This window comes from Cotesia glomerata, linkage group LG3, assembly GCF_020080835.1.
Source record: "Cotesia glomerata isolate CgM1 linkage group LG3, MPM_Cglom_v2.3, whole genome shotgun sequence".
In the NCBI taxonomy this organism is placed as follows: Eukaryota; Metazoa; Arthropoda; class Insecta; order Hymenoptera; family Braconidae; genus Cotesia; species Cotesia glomerata.
This window is the reverse complement of record NC_058160.1, coordinates 20,279,355-20,305,428: the sequence shown is the minus strand read 5'-3', so window position 1 is coordinate 20,305,428 and position 26,074 is coordinate 20,279,355. Positions and strand designations below refer to the sequence as shown.

At 27.5% G+C, this 26,074-nt stretch overlaps 8 protein-coding genes and 1 long non-coding RNA gene across 12 annotated transcripts; 5 read left to right on the top strand and 4 right to left on the bottom strand.

Moving 5' to 3' along the window:
• The first annotated feature begins 1 nt into the window (after position 1).
• On the top strand, positions 2-2,309 carry LOC123260726 (tumor susceptibility gene 101 protein). The gene is made up of 9 exons (XM_044721998.1): positions 2-144; positions 227-339; positions 563-647; positions 730-795; positions 859-1,022; positions 1,094-1,211; positions 1,339-1,577; positions 1,665-2,026; positions 2,102-2,309. The coding sequence occupies exons 2-9, from the start codon at positions 286-288 to the stop codon at positions 2,286-2,288; spliced, it is 1,275 nt and encodes a 424-aa protein (XP_044577933.1). The 5' UTR covers positions 2-144; positions 227-285; the 3' UTR covers positions 2,289-2,309.
• Positions 2,310-2,496: 187 nt separating this feature from the next.
• On the bottom strand, positions 2,497-3,426 carry LOC123260727 (transmembrane protein 258). Its single transcript, XM_044721999.1, has 3 exons — positions 3,317-3,426; positions 2,690-2,929; positions 2,497-2,608 (listed from the first exon to the last, which is right to left on the bottom strand). The coding sequence occupies exons 1-2, from the start codon at positions 3,317-3,319 to the stop codon at positions 2,690-2,692; spliced, it is 243 nt and encodes an 80-aa protein (XP_044577934.1). The 5' UTR covers positions 3,320-3,426; the 3' UTR covers positions 2,497-2,608.
• A 735-nt stretch (positions 3,427-4,161) lies between these two features.
• LOC123260725 (mitochondrial import inner membrane translocase subunit Tim22) lies at positions 4,162-5,482 on the top strand. The gene is made up of 4 exons (XM_044721997.1): positions 4,162-4,519; positions 4,891-5,075; positions 5,191-5,263; positions 5,339-5,482. The coding sequence occupies exons 1-4, from the start codon at positions 4,270-4,272 to the stop codon at positions 5,416-5,418; spliced, it is 588 nt and encodes a 195-aa protein (XP_044577932.1). The 5' UTR covers positions 4,162-4,269; the 3' UTR covers positions 5,419-5,482.
• A 1,789-nt stretch (positions 5,483-7,271) lies between these two features.
• Positions 7,272-25,492, bottom strand: LOC123262052 (septin-1). Of its 2 annotated transcripts, XM_044724035.1 has the most exons (7): positions 25,471-25,492; positions 9,244-9,303; positions 8,833-9,025; positions 8,488-8,746; positions 7,858-8,223; positions 7,681-7,785; positions 7,272-7,607 (listed from the first exon to the last, which is right to left on the bottom strand). In XM_044724035.1, exons 2-7 carry the CDS (start codon positions 9,265-9,267, stop codon positions 7,478-7,480), a joined length of 1,077 nt encoding a protein of 358 aa, XP_044579970.1. In that variant the 5' UTR covers positions 9,268-9,303; positions 25,471-25,492; the 3' UTR covers positions 7,272-7,477. The 2 variants fall into 2 exon arrangements, with proteins under 2 accessions (XP_044579970.1, XP_044579969.1); XM_044724034.1 differs by lacking the exon at positions 25,471-25,492 and having other exon boundaries at positions 9,244-9,414.
• LOC123262055 lies at positions 9,479-9,756 on the top strand. Its single transcript, XR_006508841.1, has 2 exons — positions 9,479-9,586; positions 9,680-9,756. It is a non-coding gene; the product is annotated as an uncharacterized LOC123262055 (long non-coding RNA).
• Positions 10,491-13,556, bottom strand: LOC123262053 (eukaryotic translation initiation factor 4H-like). Its single transcript, XM_044724036.1, has 5 exons — positions 13,403-13,556; positions 12,638-12,814; positions 12,350-12,546; positions 11,978-12,265; positions 10,491-11,877 (listed from the first exon to the last, which is right to left on the bottom strand). Exons 1-5 carry the CDS (start codon positions 13,432-13,434, stop codon positions 11,735-11,737), a joined length of 837 nt encoding a protein of 278 aa, XP_044579971.1. The 5' UTR covers positions 13,435-13,556; the 3' UTR covers positions 10,491-11,734.
• On the top strand, positions 14,073-18,379 carry LOC123262050 (myb-binding protein 1A). 2 transcript variants are annotated; one of them, XM_044724032.1, is made up of 5 exons: positions 14,073-14,326; positions 14,448-14,645; positions 14,720-15,118; positions 15,194-16,594; positions 16,637-18,379. In XM_044724032.1, exons 1-5 carry the CDS (start codon positions 14,168-14,170, stop codon positions 18,233-18,235), a joined length of 3,756 nt encoding a protein of 1,251 aa, XP_044579967.1. In that variant the 5' UTR covers positions 14,073-14,167; the 3' UTR covers positions 18,236-18,379. The 2 variants fall into 2 exon arrangements, with proteins under 2 accessions (XP_044579967.1, XP_044579965.1); XM_044724030.1 differs by having other exon boundaries at positions 15,194-18,379.
• LOC123262051 (CCAAT/enhancer-binding protein zeta) lies at positions 19,055-22,281 on the top strand. Its single transcript, XM_044724033.1, has 3 exons — positions 19,055-19,074; positions 19,416-19,503; positions 19,592-22,281. The coding sequence occupies exon 3, from the start codon at positions 19,604-19,606 to the stop codon at positions 22,277-22,279; it is 2,676 nt and encodes an 891-aa protein (XP_044579968.1). The 5' UTR covers positions 19,055-19,074; positions 19,416-19,503; positions 19,592-19,603; the 3' UTR covers positions 22,280-22,281.
• LOC123262054 (chromobox protein homolog 3-like) lies at positions 24,196-25,688 on the bottom strand. 2 transcript variants are annotated; one of them, XM_044724038.1, is made up of 4 exons: positions 25,508-25,688; positions 24,925-25,026; positions 24,592-24,832; positions 24,196-24,509 (listed from the first exon to the last, which is right to left on the bottom strand). In XM_044724038.1, exons 2-4 carry the CDS (start codon positions 25,018-25,020, stop codon positions 24,283-24,285), a joined length of 564 nt encoding a protein of 187 aa, XP_044579973.1. In that variant the 5' UTR covers positions 25,021-25,026; positions 25,508-25,688; the 3' UTR covers positions 24,196-24,282. The 2 variants fall into 2 exon arrangements, with proteins under 2 accessions (XP_044579973.1, XP_044579972.1); XM_044724037.1 differs by lacking the exon at positions 25,508-25,688 and adding an exon at positions 25,251-25,440.
• Between the last annotated feature and the right edge of the window lie 386 nt (positions 25,689-26,074).

Sequence of the window (26,074 nt, the reverse complement as noted above, 5' to 3'; positions counted from 1 at the left end):
GGAGATTCAGTACAACCTATTTGTTATGAGTATAGATAGATAGTTTCGTTGATAAGCGTAATATTTTTAATTAAATTGTTGAACGATTAATGTGTCAAAGTAACGTCATTATTATATATCTAGGATTGAAACTACTTGACAAATGTATAAAAATTATTTTTTATATTATTGAATTATTTTAAGCTATATTTTAAAAAATAATAAATAATAAAATTTTCATTTTCAGTTATATTCTTGTAAACGGACATTTTTGTTGTTAAATTATTGACTTAACCTCGAGATTAAATGGTGAAAATGAATCATATTGATGAAGAAAAAATAAAACAGTATTTACATAAGGTATTTTGATATTTCTATTAGTGCTTGTAATTTTTTTTTTTTTAATATTTAATAATAAATTTAATCATTCTCTATTTCTTAATCAAAAGTTTTACATTTTTTTTTATTTAACTAATTTTACCCCTGGGTGTAATTTAATCTAGTTTGTGTTCATTGTTGATTTTCAAATTCATAATAAAATTTTTGTTGAGAATTCAGTTCATTCTTTTAATTTACGTTTCAGTATCAAAATCCAGCGGTCACACGGAGAGAAGTGATAAATGCTTTAAAAGAATACAAAGGCTTACAGCCCGCAAGTGAACGTTTTGGTATTGTTATTGTTATGTTGTTACTATTTAAAAATTCAATTAAACATTCAATTTTAACAATTTTAAATATATTTGTTGATAGTTTTCAATGATGGATCTTGCCAAGATTTATTTAATCTTCAAGGAACAATACCAGTAAATTACAAGGGTAAAAAAATAGTATATAGAGAAAATAATTTATTATGTTATTATAAAATTTAAATTTATTTAGGCAATATATACAACATTCCAATATGCATATGGTTGATGGATACTCATCCGAATAATGCACCAATGTGTTATGTGAGACCAACAGCAGAAATGACAATTAGAGTCAGCATGTATGTTGATCATAATGGGAAAATTTACCTGCCTTATTTACACGACTGGGTACCTGTGAGTTTTATTCATTATAATAATTAATTGATACTTGAAAATGCTACAATAAAAATTTTATTATATTATAGCATTCCTTTAACTTATTGAGCTTGATACAAATTATGATTGTAACTTTCGGGGAAAACCCACCCGTTTTTGCTAAAAGATACTCCAATACTCAAACATCAACACCTTATCCTTCACAAAGTACGTAAATATTTGTAAATTTAATAATAGATACTAATGAATTCTAAAGCAAGAGTTAGTTTAGATTTTAATTGTAAAATATTAATAGTATAGTATAGAGTTTTCGAATAAATGTTAATGTTCACAGCTTTTATGCCAGTTCCGGGATCTACATCTAGTTCAACAAGTGGTTCGTTTCCACCATATCCAACCAATCCTCAATATGCTGGGGGCAATTCTGGATATACTTCATATCCACCAACAGGTGGATCAGGATTTGCTAATTATCCAGGATTTCCTGCGATGCCTGGAATGCCATCATCATCTTATCCAACTCCGGGATATCCGAGTTCATTTCCAACTCCATATCCACCTGCGACTCAACCTGTAATTTTTTTGTTTGATAATATTTACAAAAAAATGTGAAAATTCTGTTAGTAGTTAAGATAGGTATAAGTTGTTTTATTTTTTTAGTCACCACCAGTAGGAGGGGCAATGACTAGTGGTAACTCAGATACAATTACCGAAGAGCACATAAGGGCATCATTGGTATCTGCTGTTGGTGATCAACTTCGTCGACGACTCTGCGAACAGTTTTCGCAACTTCAAGCTGAGCTTGAGACATTACGCCGTACACAACAAGAATTAATGAGTGGATCCTCACGACTTAAAGAGATATTCAATAAATTACAAAAAGAAAAACAGGAGCTTGATAAAAATATAAATATTCTTCAAGACAAAGAAAGTGAATTGGAGAAAGAAATTGAAAAACTATCCGACAATCAATCAATTGATGTTGACGAGGCAGTTACAACTATCGCACCTTTGTATAAACAGTAAGTTTGACAATGATATTAATTATTTAATATAAATATTAGAGTTACTTCAATGATAAGTATTTTTGTTTACAGAATGCTTAATGCTTTTGCGGAAGAAGCTGCAACGGAAGATGCAATCTACTATCTTGGTGAAGGTCTTCGTCAAGGTTCTATAGATTTAGATGTATTTCTAAAACATGTGCGACAACTATCTCGAAGACAATTCATGCTTCGAGCGTTAATGTTACGCTGCCGTCAGAAGGCTGGTTTAGCTGGTTGATATGCACAATTTTATAAACAACAAAACAATGTCGCTTTAAATTTATAATTGATATCTTATTTTATTATCCAAAAATAAATATGTAGCTAAGAAAATTATATTGAAATAAAAAACTAAATTATAAATGTTATAATCAATGTACGCATCCAATAAATACAATAAAGGATGGAAAATTATGGATTTTGTTACGATGATATTGATTTCAATATTTTAAAATTAAGAAAAGAATATTTTATTGCATATGATTTTTATACAGTAGTGATGGAATGTTAAAATAGCGATATTCCAGAATAAAAACATTTGGTAGTAAGTATTTAATGCTGAAAACAAAAAAGAAATGTATGTTAAGAATTGTTTTATAGATTTTACCTTGTTATTTTAATAATGCTATTGATATTTACTTATACGTAAATTCCGACCCACAGCATTAAGAAAAGGACTCCAAAACCAGAAAATAATGCAGCAACAAGAGACACTAATAGTTCTTTATAAATATCTCTAGTGAATTTTGTACTGGTTACTTCGTAGACGAAAAACCAAGCAGTGAAAAAAATCCCAATTCCAAGTAAAACAAGTGCTAACACTGGGAATATCGTTGGATTGATTGGTGAGACATACCTTGCCATTGATTCAATTTCAATCTGAAATAAATAATTGTTTTAATTTAAATAATATCAAGTAGCTTTTCTGAAATATATTTGTGTTTAGAGACTTTAATACAATACTGTTTATAATGTAATATTTTCAATGACAACTATAAAGAGTAAATATGAACGAATAAATATAATGTTTAAATATTTTATCAAAATATTATTTATAATTACTCATAAAAAATGTATCAAGCAAAATTATAGGCTGATTAAAAATATTTGGAAACAATGATCTAAATTTGCAAATGTAAATTTAGCATTAGGTTATAAAAGTTACTAAGAATAGTGTTATTAGATATTACAATTTTTATGTTATAATAATGCCTAAATGTTTATACTTTTTGTTTCAAAATAATTCAACATTAACAATTAATTTACCATTTTTAAAGATTATATTTTGACGTGGCTGGTACGTATATTTTTTTCTCCTGTCGACAGGAAATATGTCATTGGATATAAAATATAAACTAAACGACTTCAAAAAATTTTCAAAACATCAGCGCCACTGCGATAGTTTCTGTCTACAGTTCTTAATACTCTAATTTCGAGTGCGTTTCCCTTCACAAATGTGCCGCTAGGTGATTTTCTGAGAGAATATCAAATAAATAACACTTTTCGGCCCAAACGCGATCACATGTACATAATTTATATTTTTTTATTATTAAAAAAAAAACACATATAGGTATACACTTTGCATACGGGTGCGGACTAGTGCGAACCCCCTTCATTCACCACATTAAATGATTAAATCAGTAAATACTAAAAAAAATTTTTTAATGAATAAATAGTTTTAACTATCATGAATCATCATTTAATTGTTAATAAATTATCAAGAGTTTAATAGTTTTTTAATAAAATGACTTAATTATTTTTAGCCATTTATTATGATGAAGTAAGTGAGATAAAAAAATATAGGTTATATAGTAGAATTTAAAACGATACTATAAGTAGCAGGTATCAAAGAACTTTTTCATAGTTGAATTTTTGACATAAAAAATTTGAAGTAAACATTAATATAAAATTTTAAAAGAACTAATTTCTTCAAACATTTTTAATTAATATCATGTATTTTATCTATGAAAACGTAAAAATTATATGTCTGCTACTTTTAAATTCATTATTTGAATGATTAAAAAATATGAACAAAATGTTATGTTTTCTTTGCATATAATTTTATTTAATTTTTTCTAAAATATTTAACTAGTAATTTTTTTTTTCAGATCATATTGAAAATAAAACTCCATTTACTGAATTAAAAATTTCAAAGAAAATAATTAGTTTACAGATAATGATAGTTATTTAAAGTAAAATATAAAACTATTTAGTCAAAAATGTTGCGATTCGAACCACCAAAATTACCATCACCTCCCAAATTAAAAGAAAAGGACCAGATAATTTTTCTTAGTGATCCAACATGGGATAAAATAGCAGTATACTTTACAACTAATCATCAGCGATATCGAGAAAATATTATAATACCTAGAGGTCCTGCTCCAGTACACATTGTAACGAATGAGGAAAAAGCCATGCAAAAATTTATGGAAAGTTGTGTTTTTAAAAGTATTTTTAGTGGCGTTTTAGGTAAGTTAAATACTGTTAAACATATACTTTTTCCTTTCAAACTCAATAGAATACATGTAGAGTTCGCAATTTAAATTCAATTAAAACAAATCTTATCTATGTTTACTTACTTTTAGGGCCAGTTTTTCAACTCCGGGTTTAAGTATTTTATCATTGTGAATATATCTATATATAATATAGATATATAGATTTATTCACAATGATAAAATACTTAAACCCGGGGTTGAAAAACTGACCCTTAAACGTATTTTTCTCTTTTATTAAAGTTTCCTATGAAACTGTCTTTATTCAATTTTTTTTCTTTCAAATATTGTATAAATTTGAATATCAATTCTGATGTTAAAATTAATGATTAAAAAATTTTCCATTAGGTTATGGATTAGGTGCAGCACTTGGTTTATTTTCATCTAGTGTAAATCCAAATGTTGCTGCTGTTGAACAACAACAAACAGCTCGTCAAATATTTCGTGAAATGAAAGTCACAACTTTGGGTTACGCTAAAAATTTCGCAACTATTGGATTACTATTTTCGGCTATGGAATGTACTGTAGAATCGGTATGTAAATTATATAATATTTTCAAATATACTTTTTGTTTACACGAATATTTATTGTGTACAATATGTTTTAAGATGAGATAATAATAGTTGAATATTTGTAAAATATTATTAGTATCGTGGTAAAACTGATTGGCGGAATGGTACCTATGCTGGTGGTCTAACAGGAGGCCTTATTGGTCTGCGAGGTAAGGTTCAACTTTTTCTATTATTGTTAAACATCATTTAATAGTATTTTGGTTAAATATATTTTCAAATTTTAGCGGGTGTCAAAGCAGGCGTAATTGGTGCAGCAGGTTTTGCAGCGTTTTCTGCAGCCATAGATTATTATATGCATAGTTAATAAAAGTGATAAGATAAAAATACTTGTACAAAGAAATTTATCAAATATAAGATGTAAAAAGAAACTTAAAAATCCTTATTAATAACTACACACATACACATTAAAAATATTATTTAATAAAAGTTTTTTATGGCTCAAAATATTCAGTACATTTCTAAAAAAGATCATTCGGCAGCCGAAATGGAAGTAGATTCATAGTGAATTCAACAACTACTAAAATAATCATTTCCAAAACGAATGCAAGATTAAAATTCCATTAAATAGACAGAGAGATTTAATAATTTTTGGCCTAGACTGATAGTTAGGTGTGCAAATTAAAGTTTATTTAATAAGCTTTCAGATGGAATTTAAAAGAATTTTACAAATTATCGCATTCAATAATTATTTCGGAAAGAAACAGTAAAAGTGCCAATTATTGAGGATTTTGAAGAATTAAATTTTTGTCATTCCTAAACTATTTCATTTACAAAAATATATAAGTATGCAAATTAGAGCTTATTTAATAAGTTTTCAGATGCAGTTTACAGAAATTTGATAGGACATCACTTTCAATCGTTATTGCACGGAAATGCGGTAAAAGTGAAAATTCTGCGATTTAAAAAATTTTTTGAAATACTGTCATTCTTAAGCTATTTAATTAAGAAAAAAAAAATAAATATGCAAATTAAAGCTTATTTAACCCGTCAGGACATGGGTGTTTTTTAGTGTCTCACTTGCACTGCAGCAATATTCATTATATTAAATTTTGTTGCGTGAGAAAAAATCTCATAGCCCATGTCCTGAAGGGTTAATAAGCTTTCAGATGCAATTTACAAAAATTAAAAATAATATTGCGATTAATTGTTATTCGCTTGACGAGCTGAGCCGATAGATAGCAAAATTTTTCAAAAATTCTGTCACGAAGACCAATGCAATAGTTAGATTTCTATGAAATCTACTAAAAATTTGTGATTTTTTAGAAATGTATTGAATATTATCGTTGAAGTTAAATATAAACTTACTTGAAGTTTGTTTCTGAAATTTAGGGACAATAAATTATAAATTATCAATGTAAATAATGTTTTTTCTTTAATTTATATTAAAAATTTTTTTTATATAAGTGATATAAGTAATTTAGTATAAAAGTAAAAATGTTATGGTATTTATAGATAATTATTTGTATTATTATAAAGAGTAAATATTATAAAAAAGATATACTGATTTTTAAAGCAATGAAAAAAAAAAAATATAAATACATTTGAATAAAAAAATATTTTCAGAATTACTTTAGGTATTTATTTGTTCAAATACTTATTTTTTAATTGATTTTTTTTTAATTTTTGTTTATTTTATTAATCCAAAAAATTTGTACTCCAAAATTTGTGGAAGGCTAATAAAAATTAATCATAAAATTTACAAAATTTTTAAGATGCTTCGTTTAATTTCTATTCACTGAGAACTTGCTTTATATTTATCAGTATAAAAATGTGCATTATGAAAAATTGCACATAAAATCAGACTTTTACAATTATTAAAAAAAGGAGATTCAAGACTTTGGATTTCGAACACAAGTTTTCTTAATTTAACAACCATTAAAGTCAAATATTTGTTAAAGATATTTTTCATTGAATAAAATAATTGCTGACGTTTTAAACATATATGAAATATTATAAAGAAAAATCACGATATGCGGTTCAATTATACCGATACAAATCGTTTTATATATTCTACTTTAAATAAAGGATTGCAAGGCACTTGACAAAATTGATTTTGACAGGTTGATGAGCAATCCGTTTCAATAGTTATAAAATGTTGATGCTTACTTCCGCTATTGTTTTTCTTTTTTTTTTAAATCGTAATAATAGTTTGAAAAATACTGTAAAATATGTTTTATTGTATTCTCATCGCTTATTGATGACTCATCATAAAATTATTTCATTGTCCTCATTCGCAAAATTAAAAATGTATAACAAGTAATAATACCGTTATAATTGTGCCTAAATATTAATGTTAACTTAAAAATATGGTTGTGGCACCTGACTGAAACAAACCGATTGAGTGTTTCGTATGTTAATGAATATTATGGCTGTTGCTGTTGCATTTGTGCTTGCATTTGAGCTAACATTTCTTGCATTCTTCGTAATTCTGCTTCTTTCTCTTGAAGAATACGATCTTTTTCTGATCCGACAATTTTTTCAGGATCAACGGCTCTGTTTAAATGAAAAATAAATATTGAATTAGCTATAATTTTTTGAAGACATAAAAAAAATATTAAAAACTAACGTTGTTCTTCGAGGCGGTACAGGAGCTCCTTTGGCCAATCTCTCACTTCGATAATTTTCGTAGTGTACTTCTTGAGTAACCTCTTGTAAATCTTGCATATGAGTACTGTAATTAGTAATGTCAATAATAATTTAAATAAATATTTAAAAATTCTAAAAATGTAGCTTAATATCTTACATAAGCATTGTCCGAAGTTTGATAAAGTCACAGTGATCAGGATTTTCAACTTCAACGACGCCCCAAGGATACAATCGTCCACGGACTTTTCGTCCTTTAACTTCAAGCAATGTAGATGCTCCACATACTGCAAATGGCACTGCTTCTTTCAGTTGTCGGACTTGTTCTTTATAATCTTCATCTTCATCGCTATCACAATCAGGCAAGGGATAAATTTTTATTTCATTACTCTCTATTTCTTCCATTACACGTTTCTTTAAACGTAAAACTTCTTTTTTTGTCAGCACGTCAGCTTTGGCAATTACTGGTACAATGTTGACTTTATTATGAAGCTGCTTCATAAATTCAATATCCAAAGGTTTCAATCTAAAATTAAAATTATAAATTATGATTAGTTTACATTTAAAAATTATAAAATTATTTGGAACATTTAAAAGTACATAAATTATTTCGATTAAATAGCAACTGACATCCATTATTATCAAACCTCATAACGTAATAAAAAATATTCATATATTTTTAAGTCATCGATAAAAAGGCAGGTTTTTTTTTAATTAAAATTTCGTATGATGTTTAATTATTGATCGTTAAAATTATATAAAATAATTAAGATATTCAAGATTTATTTACCCATGACCAAATGGCGAAATAAAATAAAAGCAACAATGTATTCTATTGTCAACAATGTTCCTTCGATTTAATCCACTTTCATCTCGAAGAAATCGTTCAAATTGATCATCAATGTATTGAATAATTGCTCTAAAACTATCTGTGTTGTCAATTGCATCTCCATATCCGGGCGTGTCAACCACTGTTAATCTAAGTTTTACCCCTCGCTCTTCGATTTCAACCGTAGAAGCATCCAACTTGACTGTTTGATTAGTTTTTTCTATTGTAAAATGATTAAAAAACAAGTTAATTGATATTGGTAGACAATTTAAAAATATAAAAAAAAAAAAAAAAAAAAAATCTAACCAACAGCATCCGGTATAGTTCGCTCAGGATATAAATCAGTTAAAAAGAGGCTATTGACCAAAGTCGACTTTCCTAGCCCAGATTCTCCAACAACCATCAATGTAAATTCAAATCCTTTTTTTACAGATTTTCTATGAACTTGATTCGGCAAATTAGCAAAGCCAACATATCCAGGAGTTTCAAGACTAGCAAACTGAAGGAAAATAAATTAAGGTTATTCATTTAAATTAATACTCAAATTTAATTTTACTTAATTTACTATCAGTAAAAAAATAACATCGAAATTACTACTAAAAATTTAAATTATGGGTTAGTACTGGATAAATAAAAATTAGTAAGTCTATATTGAGGTTTTGAGGTTCAGATCTGCATTTAACCTTTAATATTTAATAATTATTTTTAAACTCTTACCGTTTTCACACTTTCACTAGACATCGTGAATTATTTGTTTGATTCACTAATAATTATTATAGAAAATTTTTAAATGTAAGTAAAATATTAAGAGTTAAAAAAATAATAAAGTAATAATTAGACGCCAATACTGTCAAGATATTTGTCGAGTTGTGTAAAATCACACACATAAAGAGCGGAGAACTGCCGGGGCGTGTAAAGCCGTCTTTGATTTTAAATAGTAGGGATAAGAAATTGAGTACAATACATGCATGTAAAATATAAGTAGTGGGGAGTCGGTTGAGTCAGATTTATAGTAATAATTATAAACCTTATCTTTTAAACTAAATTGAAAAATTTGCAAGTAAAGTAGCCTATTTTTATAATAATAATAATAATTATGACTGGCTTTTTTTTTTGCTTAATAATTACTTAAACCAATAATCATTTATTGTAGCTGTTACTGGTCAATACACATGAATATGATAGGAAAAAATCTACTGAATTTATTTGAACTCAAGAAATGTTTCCGCACAAAAAAAAAAGGAAATCAATGACTCTTTGAATAAAGGCGTGGCAGCAAATATAATTGAAAATTAAATTTTAATAAATATTATTATTTTATTAATCTATTAACACATAAAATATAATTTTTTATTATTTTTTTAAGCATTGTCAAGAATATATGATCAATTTTACTAATAAATAAGATTGAAGTATAAACGATATTCTGGTGGTGAATTATAAAATTATAATTTTTTTTACAAGTTGATTGCAATTATAAGTATTCTTTAGTGTTTTAACTTAAACGGATTGATTTTTCGATTTTTCACTGACATAAAAAAATGCTGATTTTATTAATTTATTATGGCACTCTTTATGTGTTTTATCTTAGTATGAGGGACTTTTACGATATGAAAAATAGATTTCTTTTATATGTAAATTTTAAAAATATCATTTGAACACACCAAGTAGATATAAGAAAAATTCTGAGTCAAAATCGAAACCAAATGTCTTATTGGTTATCCTTAGAGGAACAACCTTCTTGAATAATGAAAATAATACCAAATATTTCGTCATTTTCAAAATTATATTTTAATTGAAAGTTAAATTTTTTCACCGTTTGATTTTATCAAAAAACGTTTTTGAACCTTTACATTTTATGGCTATTTCGTTACCTTTTAAAAATATTCTAAAACGTTTATTAACTATTAAAAAAGTAAAATTTCCTTTAAAAAAGGGGGTAATATACATAAAACTAATTTCAATAATTTTTGATAGAATACCTATATATTAAGAGGCTGAATTACAAAATACATTCATGTTGTGACATTTACAATTGAAATTACATTGGCTTGATTTTTTTATACATTTCACACATGAGGCAAACACCTATTAAAATAATTCAATTTTAATCATTATAAAGCATAGTTATAAATAAAGTCAGTGATGTCATAATTATATTTTTATCATAATCAGTAATTTTTTTTTTTTAATTTAATTATTCTTCTCTTCCTTACTCGTTTTTTATCAATTCTTAACATTGTTTGTGTCAATAAAATGAAAACAACTAAAATATTTGATTATTTAATTATTTATTATGTATAATCATAATTATAAATGCCGTGCAATCAAGTACTCACTAGAAATATTATTCATGATGATAATATCATATTTAATTAAATGTTCCTTTTAATTAATTTTCATAACTCCTAATCATTAAAACAGTAATAAAGACCTAGTTTTTTATTTTTTTTTTTTCACTTTATTATTTTAATTATGAAATAAAAATTATTGACAAACGAAAAAATCACAAATTAATGACTTGTAAGAGACAATTACGAAAACCATGCGTTTAATCAATTTTCAATAAACGTGCATGTGATTTTAACGATTGATTTGTACATAAATGATTATTTATTAATTCACTTTATATATATTTATGAACGGACGCTTACATTCTACGTAATAATTTTTGCTTCACATAAATATTATTTGTATTTCAAACATTCATTATACATTCACTTCTTACATAATTTACGAAACAGATTTTCAAATTTTTTTTTAAAATCATTATTTCCTTATAAATCAAAGTGTTATTTTCAATATTTCAACGATATTCAGACAAAGGAGCATCAGAAATAGAAAAATTATATTACTCATAATTGCAACTTACATGAAAGTTTTTAAAGACAGAATTATTAATTATTTTTTTTCCTTCTTATGTATTTACTTTCCCTTAAGGAAGACACCCCATGATAGGTTAAAGAAATAAAAATTATTGTATGGCATTGCAGTTCATGATTAATAGGAAAACTTCTTCCAATTATTATTTTCAAAAACTGCAAGAGCACCGCTAGTTTTTTTAATTGCTGTTTTTTAAATTTATCATCGTTTCTTTTTAATCCTGTGTAACTGTAGTATAAATGGTGTTTCTGTTTTATTCTTATTCTATGAAAATTTATTTCTCATATTTTGCGAGAAATTTCATCATTATGAATGCGAGTGAAATTTATTTTTCACTTCCATCTACTTTTTCATCACGAGGTTTTGCTCCTCCATAAATCGAGCTGCCTTTGCTTGATTCAGCTAATGCATTTACAGGATCAGGAACTGATCTTTTCTGTAAAACCAGTTTCTTTCTTCCAGTCGTGTCTGTAAAATGATTAAAAAAAAAAAAAAATTGTTTATAAATCAACAATAAGTAAAAAAAAGTTTTTTTCCAATAAATAAAAAATAAAATTTTTAAAAGTACCTGGAGGTGGTCCTTTGAGATATGGATCATCCTGAAAAGATTTGCTACGGTCATTGCCGGTCAACCCTCCTCGTCGTGGACCACTTGCAGCTCCGTAATTTGATCTAGGAGGACCACCACTAGAGCTACCACCACCAATACCGCCACGAGAAGACCAATCTCGTCCAGGGCCATCTTCATGGAAATTACCATAATTACCTCGATTACCTCTTACATCATTACCATATCCGCCAGGGCCTTGTCTACTACCTGGACCACTATTTCCCTGCGGTTTACGGTCATTGTATCCTGTAAATATTTATAAAAATTATATTTTTATAAAAATCTCTTCAACAAGATTTGAAGATAAATTGCTTGAATATGAAGAATTACCAAACCCTCCACCTCCAGAACCAGCTGAACTTCCACCGCCTCGTCTTCTATCAAATCCTCCACCTCTATCATTTCTTTTTCCTTCAGCTACATCAATTTTTACAATATTTGATTCAACTTCTACACGTCCATCAAGTTTAAGAGCTTCTATCAAACCTTTAAGATCTTCAAATTCGACATAGCAAAATCCTTTGAATCTATAATTGACAATTAAAAAAAGTATTATTTATTAATTATGTAATGTAACTAAAAGTATAAATAGATATAAATTAATTTTGATTAACGTACCTATCAGTTTCTCGATCTTTGACCAATCGTACATTCTTAACACGATGATGATCAAATATTCTATCGATATCTCTTTGGATAATACCATCCGGTAAATTGCCAACGTAGGCAGTATACGGTGGTTCAGTGGGCAATGGTTTTCTGCTACCACCACGGCTTCCACCGCCTAAATAATCTCTGTAACATAAAACAATATATTTTAAATTAGTCTAATGTTATTAAAAATAAATAAATAAAAACATTGAATGTATCGTGTGATAAATAAATAAGCATAATTTTTTTTTATTTTCATTCTCTTTTTCAATAATGAGTAGTAATTGAGAAAATTATAAAAAAATTGATGGACCTTTCAGAATAAATATTATTCCAAGCTATAAATGATTCCGTGGTGTATGTACTTTTAATTTATCAACGTTCTAAAATTTGATATTCAAGCCATATAATAATAACTTGTATGGGATCATCAGGAATTAAGATGACTAAAAATAAATGAAAACATTTAAATCCAGCACACGCACGAATAAATAGTATGAGTAGTTTATATATTAGTTAGAATAAAACCGCGTGCTTGAGCATCATGTTTCTTTTAAAGCGGGGTGCATCATAACTCTAAAGCACTATTCACTTAACCTTAAAATCGAGTTATAAACGAACAATAAATAATCATTAACATCGATATTTGATTCAATGTGGATTAAAAAACTTATTTATAGTATTAAATGACTTGTCAACAATTTTAAAATGTAAATATAAATATATAGTTACCTAGGATCTTCATGATCTCCACAACCAGCCATGTTGGATGCACGAAACTGAAACTGATGAAAATTGACCGGAGGACAAACCGCGCGGTGTACGTCGTCAAGAAACTAAAGTTACCAAAGTTATCAGGAAGATGGCACTTTTTGATATTTTTTGTGGCGCACTATGATTTTTTGATTATGAAGTTAATAATTATTTTTTAATTATTAAATTAATGAATATTGATGCACAAAAAATAAAAAATAATTTTTAAGAATTTTATATATAGAGTTGTTCTAAATCCTATCTCCATACATTTAACGATTGAAAATTTTTTTAAATATGTCTTTCTGTATTTTCTTTCAGCTATTTACCATAAAAAATAACTTTTGATACATTGTTTAAGTCTAATCAATTAGATAAACAATTCTAATTTATTTATTTTTTCAATTATTATCAATGATTCTTTTTTTATTAATAATTTTCAAATTAAAACTTTTTTTGGTGTCATTAATTGATTCCAGTAGTCAATTTATTATTTTTATAGTCAAAAGTCGTTCATGTGTACTACCATACTACTGCCATCTTGCTAACAGAGTCTCATCGTGAATGTTTAAAAGATAATAGATGTCGCATATGCTAAGTGCTTAATGAAATAGTGGGATATTTTATTCTCAATCGAGAGTTCCATCACAGAAAAACTCGAAATAAGTCGAAGGAATAAGAGTACAAAGTATAACCGCGTTTGTGAACTTTATATAAACATTAGAATAGTGCACGTGGTTTACCATGAATTCGGACACAGCAAATACTGGTATAAAACCAGAGAAAAAAATGAAAGTAAATCCAAAAATATTGGATTCTTTCTCAGAACTTATTATTGATAACGCTCACTCACGAATGCAAGGTGAAATAAATTTATTGACAATTCTTTTGCAGTTAAAAAAGGTTAGTTTATTTTTTATCCTTAACCTCTAATTGTATAGCTTAACTGACCATTTCTTATTTTAATTATTATTAGTAATATAAAATTGTTTTAATTTATTTATTTATTTTTTTTTTTTTTAAGGATGATCCAAATAATGAAGAATTTACTTATTCTTTGAAAAGATTGATTCGGGGATTAGGATCATCGAAAATGGTTTCTAGAAAAGGATTTTTTTCTACTTTAACCACCTATTTAAAACAAAATTTAGATTCTGATATAGATCAACTAATAGAGATAATGGAAGCAGAATTGAAATTAGTTAGTAATCTATCTAAAAGTGTAAGTAAATTTAAAGCTAAATAATTACTGCTAATTTTATTTTATTAAACTAACTAAAAGTTTAATTATTTTAGGAAAAGGGTGACATTTACATGGGCAGAATACTTTTCTGTGGATCATTGATGAGATCTAAATTGCTGTTTAATTGTCCAGTTGACAAACAGCAGCAGATTTTAGAAATTTCATTGACTTCTGGTACTCAAAAAAGCTATTTGTCGTTTATTTCAATTTCATTTTTAATTGATTTTATTGACCAATTTGATGAAAAGTATATCAAAACTCATTTTTGGTCGTTACTTGAAAATCATTTAGGCAAAAGTTGGACTGAACATTCATTAGATACTTTTTATGCATTATTACATATCAGTGTTAAATTTCCTTCTCTGATAAAGAAAAAATTCCTTAAACAACATTTGGACGCTGAGAGTATTATTCAAAAAGATACTATTAACGATTTGCTTAAACTAATAACCGTAAGTATTTTTTTTGTTTATTTTTCACATAATTTTCTTCAATTTTCAAAAACTCAATTTTTTTTTGTCCAACAGGACACGCCAAGAATTACATCATATCAACATCCGTTGTATAAAATATTGAGCGAACTTTTGGTATCATCAGAATGTATTGAAGATTTTTGGAATGGTATCGATCAACGATTTGTACAACCGTCTAAAAGTATGGAATACTTAGCTTTAGAGATATTGAATTACATCATACCGAACATTACAGATTCAAGTAAACTACCGCATTTATTATCATCAAATTTATTAAACTGGATGGTAGGAAGATTTAATATTCATCCAAGATATCGTAATGATGATGTAGCAAATTTATTTCGAAAAGTATTAGCTAATTATGTATTAGCATTAAGTAAACCAGACGTTAAACCTAAAGTTCAAATCACCGTTTTAAAAACACTAATACATTATCCTGGAGATCTCATGATTGAAAAAATAACAGGAGTAAAAGTTATTCAAAGTATAACAACATATATGAGTTTGAATGGATTAAAAAAGCTAGCTAAATTTTACACGGCAATTGTGGATGATTCTGAACCCAAAAAAGCTGAATCGAAAGAAAAATCTTGGAGTAACGCTGAAAGAAATTATGCCTGCCAATTATTGTGTAAACTATTAGGACAACCTGCTGTAAATGCAGATCTTGATTGGAAACACGAACAGTTGATATTTTTATTCAATTTTGGTATGTGTGAAATTGAAAATGTTAATGAAGAATTGGCTTCACACATTAAAAATAGTTTTTATCGAGCTTTAGATCATAAACAAAAATTGCCTGAACTTCATGCTCTTTTTGACAAGTTGGTAAGATACATAAACACTGAATTGTTTGTAAATAAAATACTCACTCTCAGAACACCATTGGATGATTCAGCGATTGAAGCTTGGAAAAAAATGATGAAATTTGTCAAAAAAACAAAAGATGATTCTCGAAACAATGAAGTTGATTTAATTTTTCATGTTATGGACTTAAATATGGGATTACAAATTTTTTCTGATCCAACAATGGCTATTTCTAGTATTAACGAAATTCACATTTGCTACGAAAAATTGAAACAGAAAAAATCTAAGAAAAAATCTAAAAAAATAGAAGATGAAGAACCTGAGTGGGTCGACGTTATTGTTGACTTTTTGTTGTCTTTACTTTCACAGAGCAATCATTTGTTAAGATCACTTGTACAACGCGTCTTTCCACACTTGTGTCCAGTACTTACAGCAACCTCTGTGCATCGAATATTGGAAGTCCTTGATCCAAAAGATGATAAAGGTCCACTTGTTCCTGAAGGTACCGAAAATGATTCTTCAGATGATGAATCAAATTCTGAAGACGAGGATTCCGATAATAACAGTAAAAAAGTGATTAAAAAAAAATCTGCTACAAAAAACTTTGATGAAGATAATGAAGAGGACGATGAAAACGACGACGATGACAATGAGGGCGATGACGATGAAAATGATGACGGTGAAGACGATGATGATGATTTTGATGAAGAGGACGATGAAACAATAAATGATCGATTAAGAATGGCAGTTAGACAAGCTCTAGGAAGTGCATCAGCCAACCCTGATGTTAATGACATTGACTTAGATGAGATTGATGAAGAAGAAGGCAAACGTCTCGATGAATCTTTAGCTGCAGCTTTCAAAATCCTTCGGGAAAGTCGACCAAATAAAAAAAAGCAGGAAAAAAGTGCTGAAGCCCTAACTCATTTTCGAGTTCGAGTAATTGATCTTCTTGATATTTATATTGATTCTGGACCTTCAATGGCATTAGTTTTAGATATGCTAGTACCTTTATTTGCTTTACTGGAGTTTTGCATAAAAGATGTTCATCAGGAACCTTTGAAAGGACGAGTACGTTCATGTCTTAAAAAATTATCATCTGTAAAAAAATTCAAAGACGCAGAAGGTGTAGATGAAAAACTACTCACTGATTTAGCAACGATATTAATTGAAAAAGGTGAACGATCAGCAGCAGTTTGTCAAGAAATGGGAGATAAATTATCTGAGTGCTATGCATTAATAATAAGATGTTTCCAACAAACTGGCTTACCGCAAAATTCTTTGGTCAAAATTTACATTGATTGTTTGACAAGATTTTTCAAGAAACGAGACTGTATTCTTCCTGCAAGCTTATTCAAAAACACTCTTAATCTTCTCTGGACTGGAAACTGGCAATTAATGCCGTTACTCATTGATTATGCATTTGATAATACTATTAGATCTTTTCGTCGGAGCCAAGCTTTAGATTTTATGATAATATTCTATCGTAATCATCGATTAATGAAAAACGAAGAACATTCAAATCTTCGATTGAGGATTGAAAAAAAACTGTGTAAAAATACGGTAAAATTGTTCCAGGAACTTACTACTCATCAAGATAAATCAAATAATGAATTTTCTAAGACAGATAATGACGTTACTTCAAAGGAGTTACAACAAAAATTTGTTGGTTTACTTTGGACATTGTTATCTGCTATTTATCCACATCATTCGCCAAAAGCTTGGGATTGGAAGAGCATTGCTCTCTTAATTACTGAATATCGAGAAAAAAATTCTTTCTCTCGAGATGCTAAAATTGCATACAAAAAATTAGCTTCGCAAATTGGAGCACCGATTAATGCAACAACTAAAATAAAAGAACAAAAAAAGGAGCCGATGAAAAATGGAACATTATCAAAGGATTTCGAGAAAAAGAACGAAGAAGTTGAAGAAATAAATGGTGAAAAATCATCAGAAGAAAATGATAAAGTTTTGGCTAAAAAACTGAAGAAGGAATTGAAAAAACAATTAAAAAATCGTAGTAAGAAAGGAGATAAGCAAAAATTGAAAAAAGAAGCTCGTGAATTAAGAGCCAAATTAATGTCTGAAGGTTTGGAAACTGTGAACTTTAGTTCAGTTGTGATTCCGAATGAAATTATCGATGATGAGCCAATGGAGACTGCAGAACCTACAGAAAACGGAATTTCCAAAGAAACCAGAAAAAATAAGTTGATTAAGAAATCATCAAAAAAACGCACACATACAGGTAATGAACGATCTAACAAATCAAAAAAGAAAAAACATGTTTAAAATTTTTTATTGTTATAATTAAATAAATTATGAGGTTAATAAATCATTTTTTTATGATTATTTTTTTACGATGACTTATGTAAGAACAGAAAAAACTGTATACAAAAGCAGATATTGTAATAAATGCCTAAATAAATACATCTACATAATTTATGTAAAACAAATTGTATATAACTAATAATAAAATAAAGCATGTTTCCACTTTACATAAATTAAAATTATTAGCTCTAGACTTCGATTAATAGATTTATTTAATATAAGATAAATATGTCTGATCAGTTTTCACTTGGTAAGAATTACGAATGATTGAAAAAATTTTAAAAAATAAAAATACAAATTGAACAAGTTAATAAATTTTACTAAGATATGTTTTCCTCACAAAATTATATAATTAAAAAATGTATTTGATAAAAATAAATGAATAAAATAAGAAGTATTGTTTTTTTTTCTTTGAAAATTTTGAGTTTTTTAATACAAAAAAATAGAGAATCAATTAAGCAGTCTCTCGTTATTTTTATTTTTATCATTTTTTTCTAACATAATTATTGATGAAATTGATTTTTTTAAACTTTGCGCTACAAGTTTAGTTATAAGAATGTCACATAGAGGTATTTGAAACAGAAAACTAACATCGAAAACCCACGTGTTAGGTTTTATGAGCTATCCTATGTTATCTTTCTTAACCTCAAACATTAAAATTCTGTTAAAAAAAAATTTATTTTGGAGAATAGATAAATAATAAACTGGCAATAATTTATATCATATATTTCATCGGATTGAACTGAAGAGATATTAATATTTATTATTTTTTTTAGTAAAATACAAAAATTTACTCTGAAGTAAGTATTAATTCCGAATTTTAAAAGTGCATGATTAGTGTTACTGTGTCATATTATCATAATATTTTACATTTTTACTTTTATTACTTAATATTAATACAGAAACATATGTTAAAAACCTTAAATTTCATATAACTTGTTTTATGAAAACTTTGATAATATTTTTGTTTCAATAATTTGTATTTTTAGTTTGAAATAACCAATTAAAATTTGTTTTATTGATATTGAACGCATGTAGGTGTTTATAAATTAAAAGTATTTTTTGTTATATTAAATATGAATGTATTATTAATAGTTAATTAATTATCGATTTGTTTGTTGCAGCATTGTTGATAATTCAGAGCAACCGCATTGTAACCACGAAAACTCGTAGCAGGTGCCAACATTTGGAGTTTTTTTCTTATTTATTAATTTAAAACTTTTAACAAGGTAAAAAGACATATATATTAAATTTGATTATTTATATTAAATGTTGATATAGATTATGTAATTTATAATTTTTTTTCGACAATTTTAGATAAACGGCATAATGAATGAATTTAATAGCAATGATAAAAAGTGGTATGATGAATTCCTGAAGGAAACGAAAGCTTGTAAACATTCTCGCAGCGAAGTTGAAGTAATTAAATTAAAAGAAGATGCCAAAAAACATTTGGATGCTGAGACTGCAGCATTTCAAACAAAAAAATCAACCGTACGAGATTCTGAATATAATTGGTTAAAAACAGCCGTGACTAGTGGTACCATTGCTGATAAAATAGGAGCGAGTATTATTTTTATTCAAGAAAACCCTAAATGTAATCTTAGTCGATTAGTAAACCTAGTATCACAAGTCAAAGGTTCTCGGCACAGTCAAAGCAGTTTGTTAATCACATCATTACGAGATCTTTTTCTATCTGATTTACTTCATCCTCAATACAAGCTTTTAAAATTTGAAGAACAAAATCTTGATAAAGTTGTACCATTGAATGACTCTACCATAATTACTAGAGACGCTCAAACTAAAAAATTACTTTCTTACTGGTATTTTGAAGATCAATTGCGTGAACAATATGAAAAATTTATTTTATCCCTATCAGAAGTAGCGTCAGATACTGTCGATGCTAATCGTGAAAAGGCTGTTTCTGTCATGACTAATTTATTAATTGGTAATTCTGAACAAGAGCACCAACTTCTTTCATTGTTGGTCAATAAAATAGGTGATCCAAAATCAAAAGTCGCGTCTAAAGTTATTTTTTGCTTAAATAATCTTCTCTTAGAGCATCCTAATATGAAGATGGTAGTGTTACGAGAGTTAGAAAAATTATTGTTTCGAAAAAATATTAGTCAAAATGCACAATATTACGCGATAAGTTTACTTACACAATTTGTTTTAAATCGTGAAGATGCTGACACTGCAACAAATTTAATTGACGTATACTTTGCTTTTTTTAAAGCATGCTTGAAAAAAGGCGAACCTGATAGTAAAATGATGGCAGCTATTTTAACTGGAGTTAATCGTGCTTATCGTTTTGCTAATAAAGAAGCAATCAAAATAAACGATCACATTGATTCTATTTATAAAGTTGTTCATGTTGGTTCATTTAATGTGTCTCTCAACGCGCTTAGTTTGCTCTATCAAATTGTTGAAAATGATGCTCAGCAAGAACGTAGATTTTATACTGCTCTGTATGGTAAATTACTTGATCCTCAAATTGGTTCTGCTAAAAAAAATGCAGTGTTCCTTCAACTTTTGTTTAAAGCGATGAAAAATGATAAAAGCGTAACACGGCTTTATGCTTTTGTCAAACGAATTTTACAGATTTGTTTATATTTTCCAGCTTCTTTGATATGTGCTACTTTGTGTATTATATCACAAATTTTACGGTCTAGAAAAGATTTAAGGCAGATTTTATTTAGAAGTACAGTTGCAGTCAAAGCTGAAGAGAAAACAAGTGAATATACAAAAAGCAATAAAGAAAAAGAAGTTGAGGAAGAAATCAAATCAGTATCAAAAACTAATAAAAATAAAAAATCTCAAGTTAATATTATGTTACCGAATGTTACTTTTGATTCCACAAATACTTCTGAGACCAAGGAAAAAACAGAAACAGAAATTAAAATTGAAGAAGATACTACACTTATTTATGATCCATTTAATGTTAATCCATTAAAATCAGGAGCAAGTAAATCACCAATAATTGAACTTGTTGCTCTTTCAGAACATTTCCATCCTAGCGTGGCATTATTTAGTCGTAATATTATTGAAGGAAAAACAATAAATTACTCCGGCGATCCTCTAGAAGATTTAACATTGATACGGTTTTTAGATAGATATGTATTCAAAAATCCAAAAAAATTAGAAGAAAAGAAAGTTACAAACAATGGCCCACTTGCAGTAAGGGCAAAATATACACCAAAAGGAATACGAGCTATTCCTGTTGATAGTCAAGCATATCTTAATGAAAAAGAAGAGCGTATTCCTGTGGATGAATTATTTTTGTATCGCTATTTAAACAAGAAACATGAAATTAAAAGTTTTGTTAAGAAAGAGAAATATGATGATGAAAGTGACAACGATAGTGTTAACAGCGAGGAATTTAATGACTTGCTGGATAAACTTAGTGGAGATGATAAAGACTTTGAGGAGGTAGAATTAGATTTTGCTGGAGAACTTGGATCGATGAAGAAAACTAAAAAACGGGCGAATGATGAAAATGATGATGACTCTGATGATGAATACGACGACGTCGACGACGATGATGATATTAATGATGAAGATGAGTCAATGGATGATGAAGATTTGGAAAATATGAGTGATATGGACATAGGTGAAGATGATGATGCAAGTGACATGGAATTTATTGATGATGATAACGACAATGATAATGAGCTTACCTTGAAAAAATCTGTACAATCAGTTTTAAAGAAGAATCAAACTGTAAAAGGCAAGAAAAAGAAATTGAAAAATGAAATTGACAATAATGTATTTATGTCAGCTGAAAAATTCGCTGAAATATTAGAACGACAAGGACAGTCTAAACAAAAACACGGCAGTTCCAATGTACTTAGCGATCTGGATGGGGCTAGTGTTAAACAATTGGATTGGGAGATTAAAAGGAATCATAAAATTTCTGGTAAGTTTGGTGGTAAAAAACGATCAAAATTTTCTAAAGCTGCCCCTGTGTCTCGTAAAAATATAAAACAATTCAAAAAAAGATATTAAATAAAAGTATTTGTATTTTACACATGTTGTTACATATTTTATTTACTTTTAAAAAAAAATAGTCTTTATTTTTAAAAGAAAAAGTCATTTTAATCCCAATTTTAATTGTTTAATAACTAAGGTTTAAGATATTAAAATATAAAATTCAATGACTTAAGGAGGTATGGGAGTTAAGTCGAAATAATGAGATCAATTTAAAATTTTTAGGATCGATAGAAATATATTTAATACGTGTTGTGTTAAAATTTCAGAGACCTAGGGTTGATAGTTTATTTATAAAACAAGATTCAAAACAGGTCATTTAACATTGCAATGACATACCAAATCTCACACCTACTCTTGTTTTAATAAATTTTATGATGAAAAAATAATGAGAAAGCTTCGAAAAACTCATTGTAAGAAAAAAAAAATTTTCAAAAATTATTGAAAAAATAAAATTAAGTTGAGGGTACTTAGTTATAAAAATAATTGAGTTTGAAAAATCTAAATTTTAAAAAAATAGTCAGCCATAGCAAATGTGGGTTATGTTGACGGCAACGCCGTACATGGTGAGTCGCGCGGGAAATTTAAAGCTTCAATGAAATAGGTTAAAAAAATATCAATTAGGTTAAGAAAAATATTATAAAATTGTTATTATTTATCATAAAACATAACATAATTAAATAATCAATATTTTAATTCTTTAATATTTTGATATTTTTAATAGCATTACTTGTAAACATAATACACACGTACCCATCAAAAACACGAATAGAGAAGTCAACGCATGCGCAACCGCGATAAAATTTATTGCGTTGCCAAACTTTTTAAAAAATATTTAAAATTAAAAAACTTATTATTTTATTCAAATTAAAAATAAATTATCAATTATTTGATAATAATATAGTTATTTAATGCATAAAAGATTATTCCGGTAAGCTAAATTTCATTAAATAACTAGTAAAAACTTATTGTTTTCTGAAAGTACAGTCTCGAACAAAATTAATCCTTCTTAACAGGCGAGACCATCTTTTTCTCGGTTTGCTCTCACAGAGTTCAACGGAACTATCTCTGTTTCACTCCCAACAGCAGAGCAATTGCAGTTTCGATTGGTTTCACGAAACGAATGAAATTTTTGAAAAAAACCCTTTGTGGTGAAATAGTTTATTAAATTATCTATTATCTCTAAAAACGTTTTTTCAAAATTTCCATTCGCTTCGCTAAGCCGATTGAAACTGCAATCACTGGTTTCGGCTGTTAATTCACGTACTATAGTATAGCTACATATATGCATTGTGAGATGAAACTCAGTGAACGGACTGTACGCCCTATACTTCCTTAATAACACAAAATAAACAATATTTAACCAAAGTATTTTGAAATTATTTATTATGAATTTGTACAGTAGATTTTTATATTAATTACAAAAGAACTTTTGTAACATTAATCAAAATATTGTAAGATTTTAACCCTTGAAAGCACTTAAAAAATGAATTTAACTGATTTGAAAATGCTTATTCTACTGTATGTTTTTTTTTTTACGATATAAATGTTATATTCTATATGATAGACTTACAAATATAAACTATTAAATTTGTCATATGTTATTATGAAAGTTTTAATGTGTAATGCAGATGTTAGTTTTCCCTTTAATAGATTTAAAAAAAATTTTTGTGAAAAAAAAAAAAACTAAATTAAAACAAGTAACATAATACTATTGTTAAATATGAAAATATATGAATGCTTGGTCAAATTTATTAGATAAGCTAATATTGACCACATTACACTAAAAAAAAGTCTTACACTTATTTAAGTTAAAGTAAACCATAAAAAATAACGTTTTTGTCTTAACACTTAATAGTAATCTCTTATATCTCAATAATATTAATTCGAATGAATAATCTCTTGTCTTGTTATCTTATATTTATTAATTTTTGTTTTTTTTTTTTTTTTTTTTTTTTAATTTGAGATTACTAAATGTGACATATTTTAAAGTGTGCTGTGTAAAACTTAGAGTGTGAATGCTACTCAGGATCAGGTTTGTTGGAGCCTTCTTCGTCGTGCGTCGGACTGTGCCATGTTAATCTTTCTTCGTAAAACTTGATCACAATTTGCGGACACCTCTCATTAGCAACGCGAGCTGCAACCAAGTCTGCATCTTCAGTACCTTTCCATTTCATCAAAAACATAAGTTCCCCACTTGAATCAGTGGCACCAATGATACGTTCAGGTTCGAGATTTCTGTCAAATCCTGAAAATTAAATTATTAGTAATTTCTACTCTTGAACCTTCATTTTTTTTTTTCTCAATAATTATCTTTTTTAAATACATACCTTCTGGTTTTTTGTCCTTGTCCTCTGTCATCTTTTTTTTGGCATGTGTTGGAGTTGGGGTGCTTGAACTTTTTCGTTTTTTGGAATCTTTTTCTTCATGCCGCTTGCTACTAGCAGCAGCCTCTTTCTTTTTTCGCTGATCTTCAAACTGAGCGATTAAATCAGGACAGTCCAGATTTTCTTCTGGTTCCCAAGTGTTTTCATCGTTTGAGTACCCTTTCCATTTAAGGAAATACTCTACCTGAAAAATCAATAATACAAATTATAATATACATAAAGTAAGATAACTATATAGTTATGTTATACTATTAATAAATTAATAATATTATTTACCTTGCCCTTAACCACTCGTCTGTCAAGCACTTTCTCAACGCTGAACTCTTCTTCAGCCTCATTGTCAGAAGATGGAGAATCTTTAGACTTGCTCATTTTTTTCTGAAAATTACAGAGAAAAAAAAATAAATAATAGCTATTTTTTTTTTCCTTATAAAATTATAAAATTAATAACTACTGCATACAAACTACACAGATACAAATATTATAGCATAAATCTACAAAAAGCTCTATTAAAAATGATTTTCCGATAAATTAAAAGCGAGTCATAACCAACAACGCGGAAACAAATGAATAACCGGTGAATTCAGAAAAAAATATCTTACTTGGACTTTTTTCATTGTAGTAAAACTTGATATTATTGGTGAATATTTAAATAAACAATAAGTGCTGATGTAATAAAATTTATGAGTAAATACTTAACATGTAATTTACTTAAACAATGATGAAAAAAAAAAAGAAAATTTATTATAGAATTAATGAGTGGGCAAAATGGCGGTAAAACGGCCGGGAAGCTTCTAAATTTTTTTAACGAAAAATTATGCGTATTATTATTATAAAATAATTAACAATAAATGCTTACAAATTTTAATAGTCAGATTGGAAATAAAAAACACTTATTTAGTGTAATATAAACTACACACAGGCGATATTAATAACTAATAAACGGGTAAAAATGATTAAACTAAATAACGACGCCGTAGTAAGTGTATTGTCTGATCTGGATCGCGACGTACAGGTTTCAGTTTTCAGTTGTGAGTTTTGGCGTCTGTCTCGGTTGGTGTGACACTCTTACCGCAAAAATTGCAATGCTACCAACAAAATGTCAATTAATACCCTTCAATTTTTTATTTTAATTCATTTAGATTTATTTATTTCAGTTATTAGTACTGTTAATGATTTATAAAAAAATATTTTCCGCTGATTATTTTCTCATATTTTATTTTAATTTATTTATTTATCATATTTTTTTTTCATGTTATTTTTTATTTACAGTTAATTACAAAAGATAATTACTAAATTTACTAGAAATTACCTCCTCCTTAACGCATGCGTAGTAATTTAAATTTTCATTATTACTTGATAGATACTTAAATTAAATTAAATAAATGAATAATATCTTTACCATAATTAAATTGTACTGTTATCT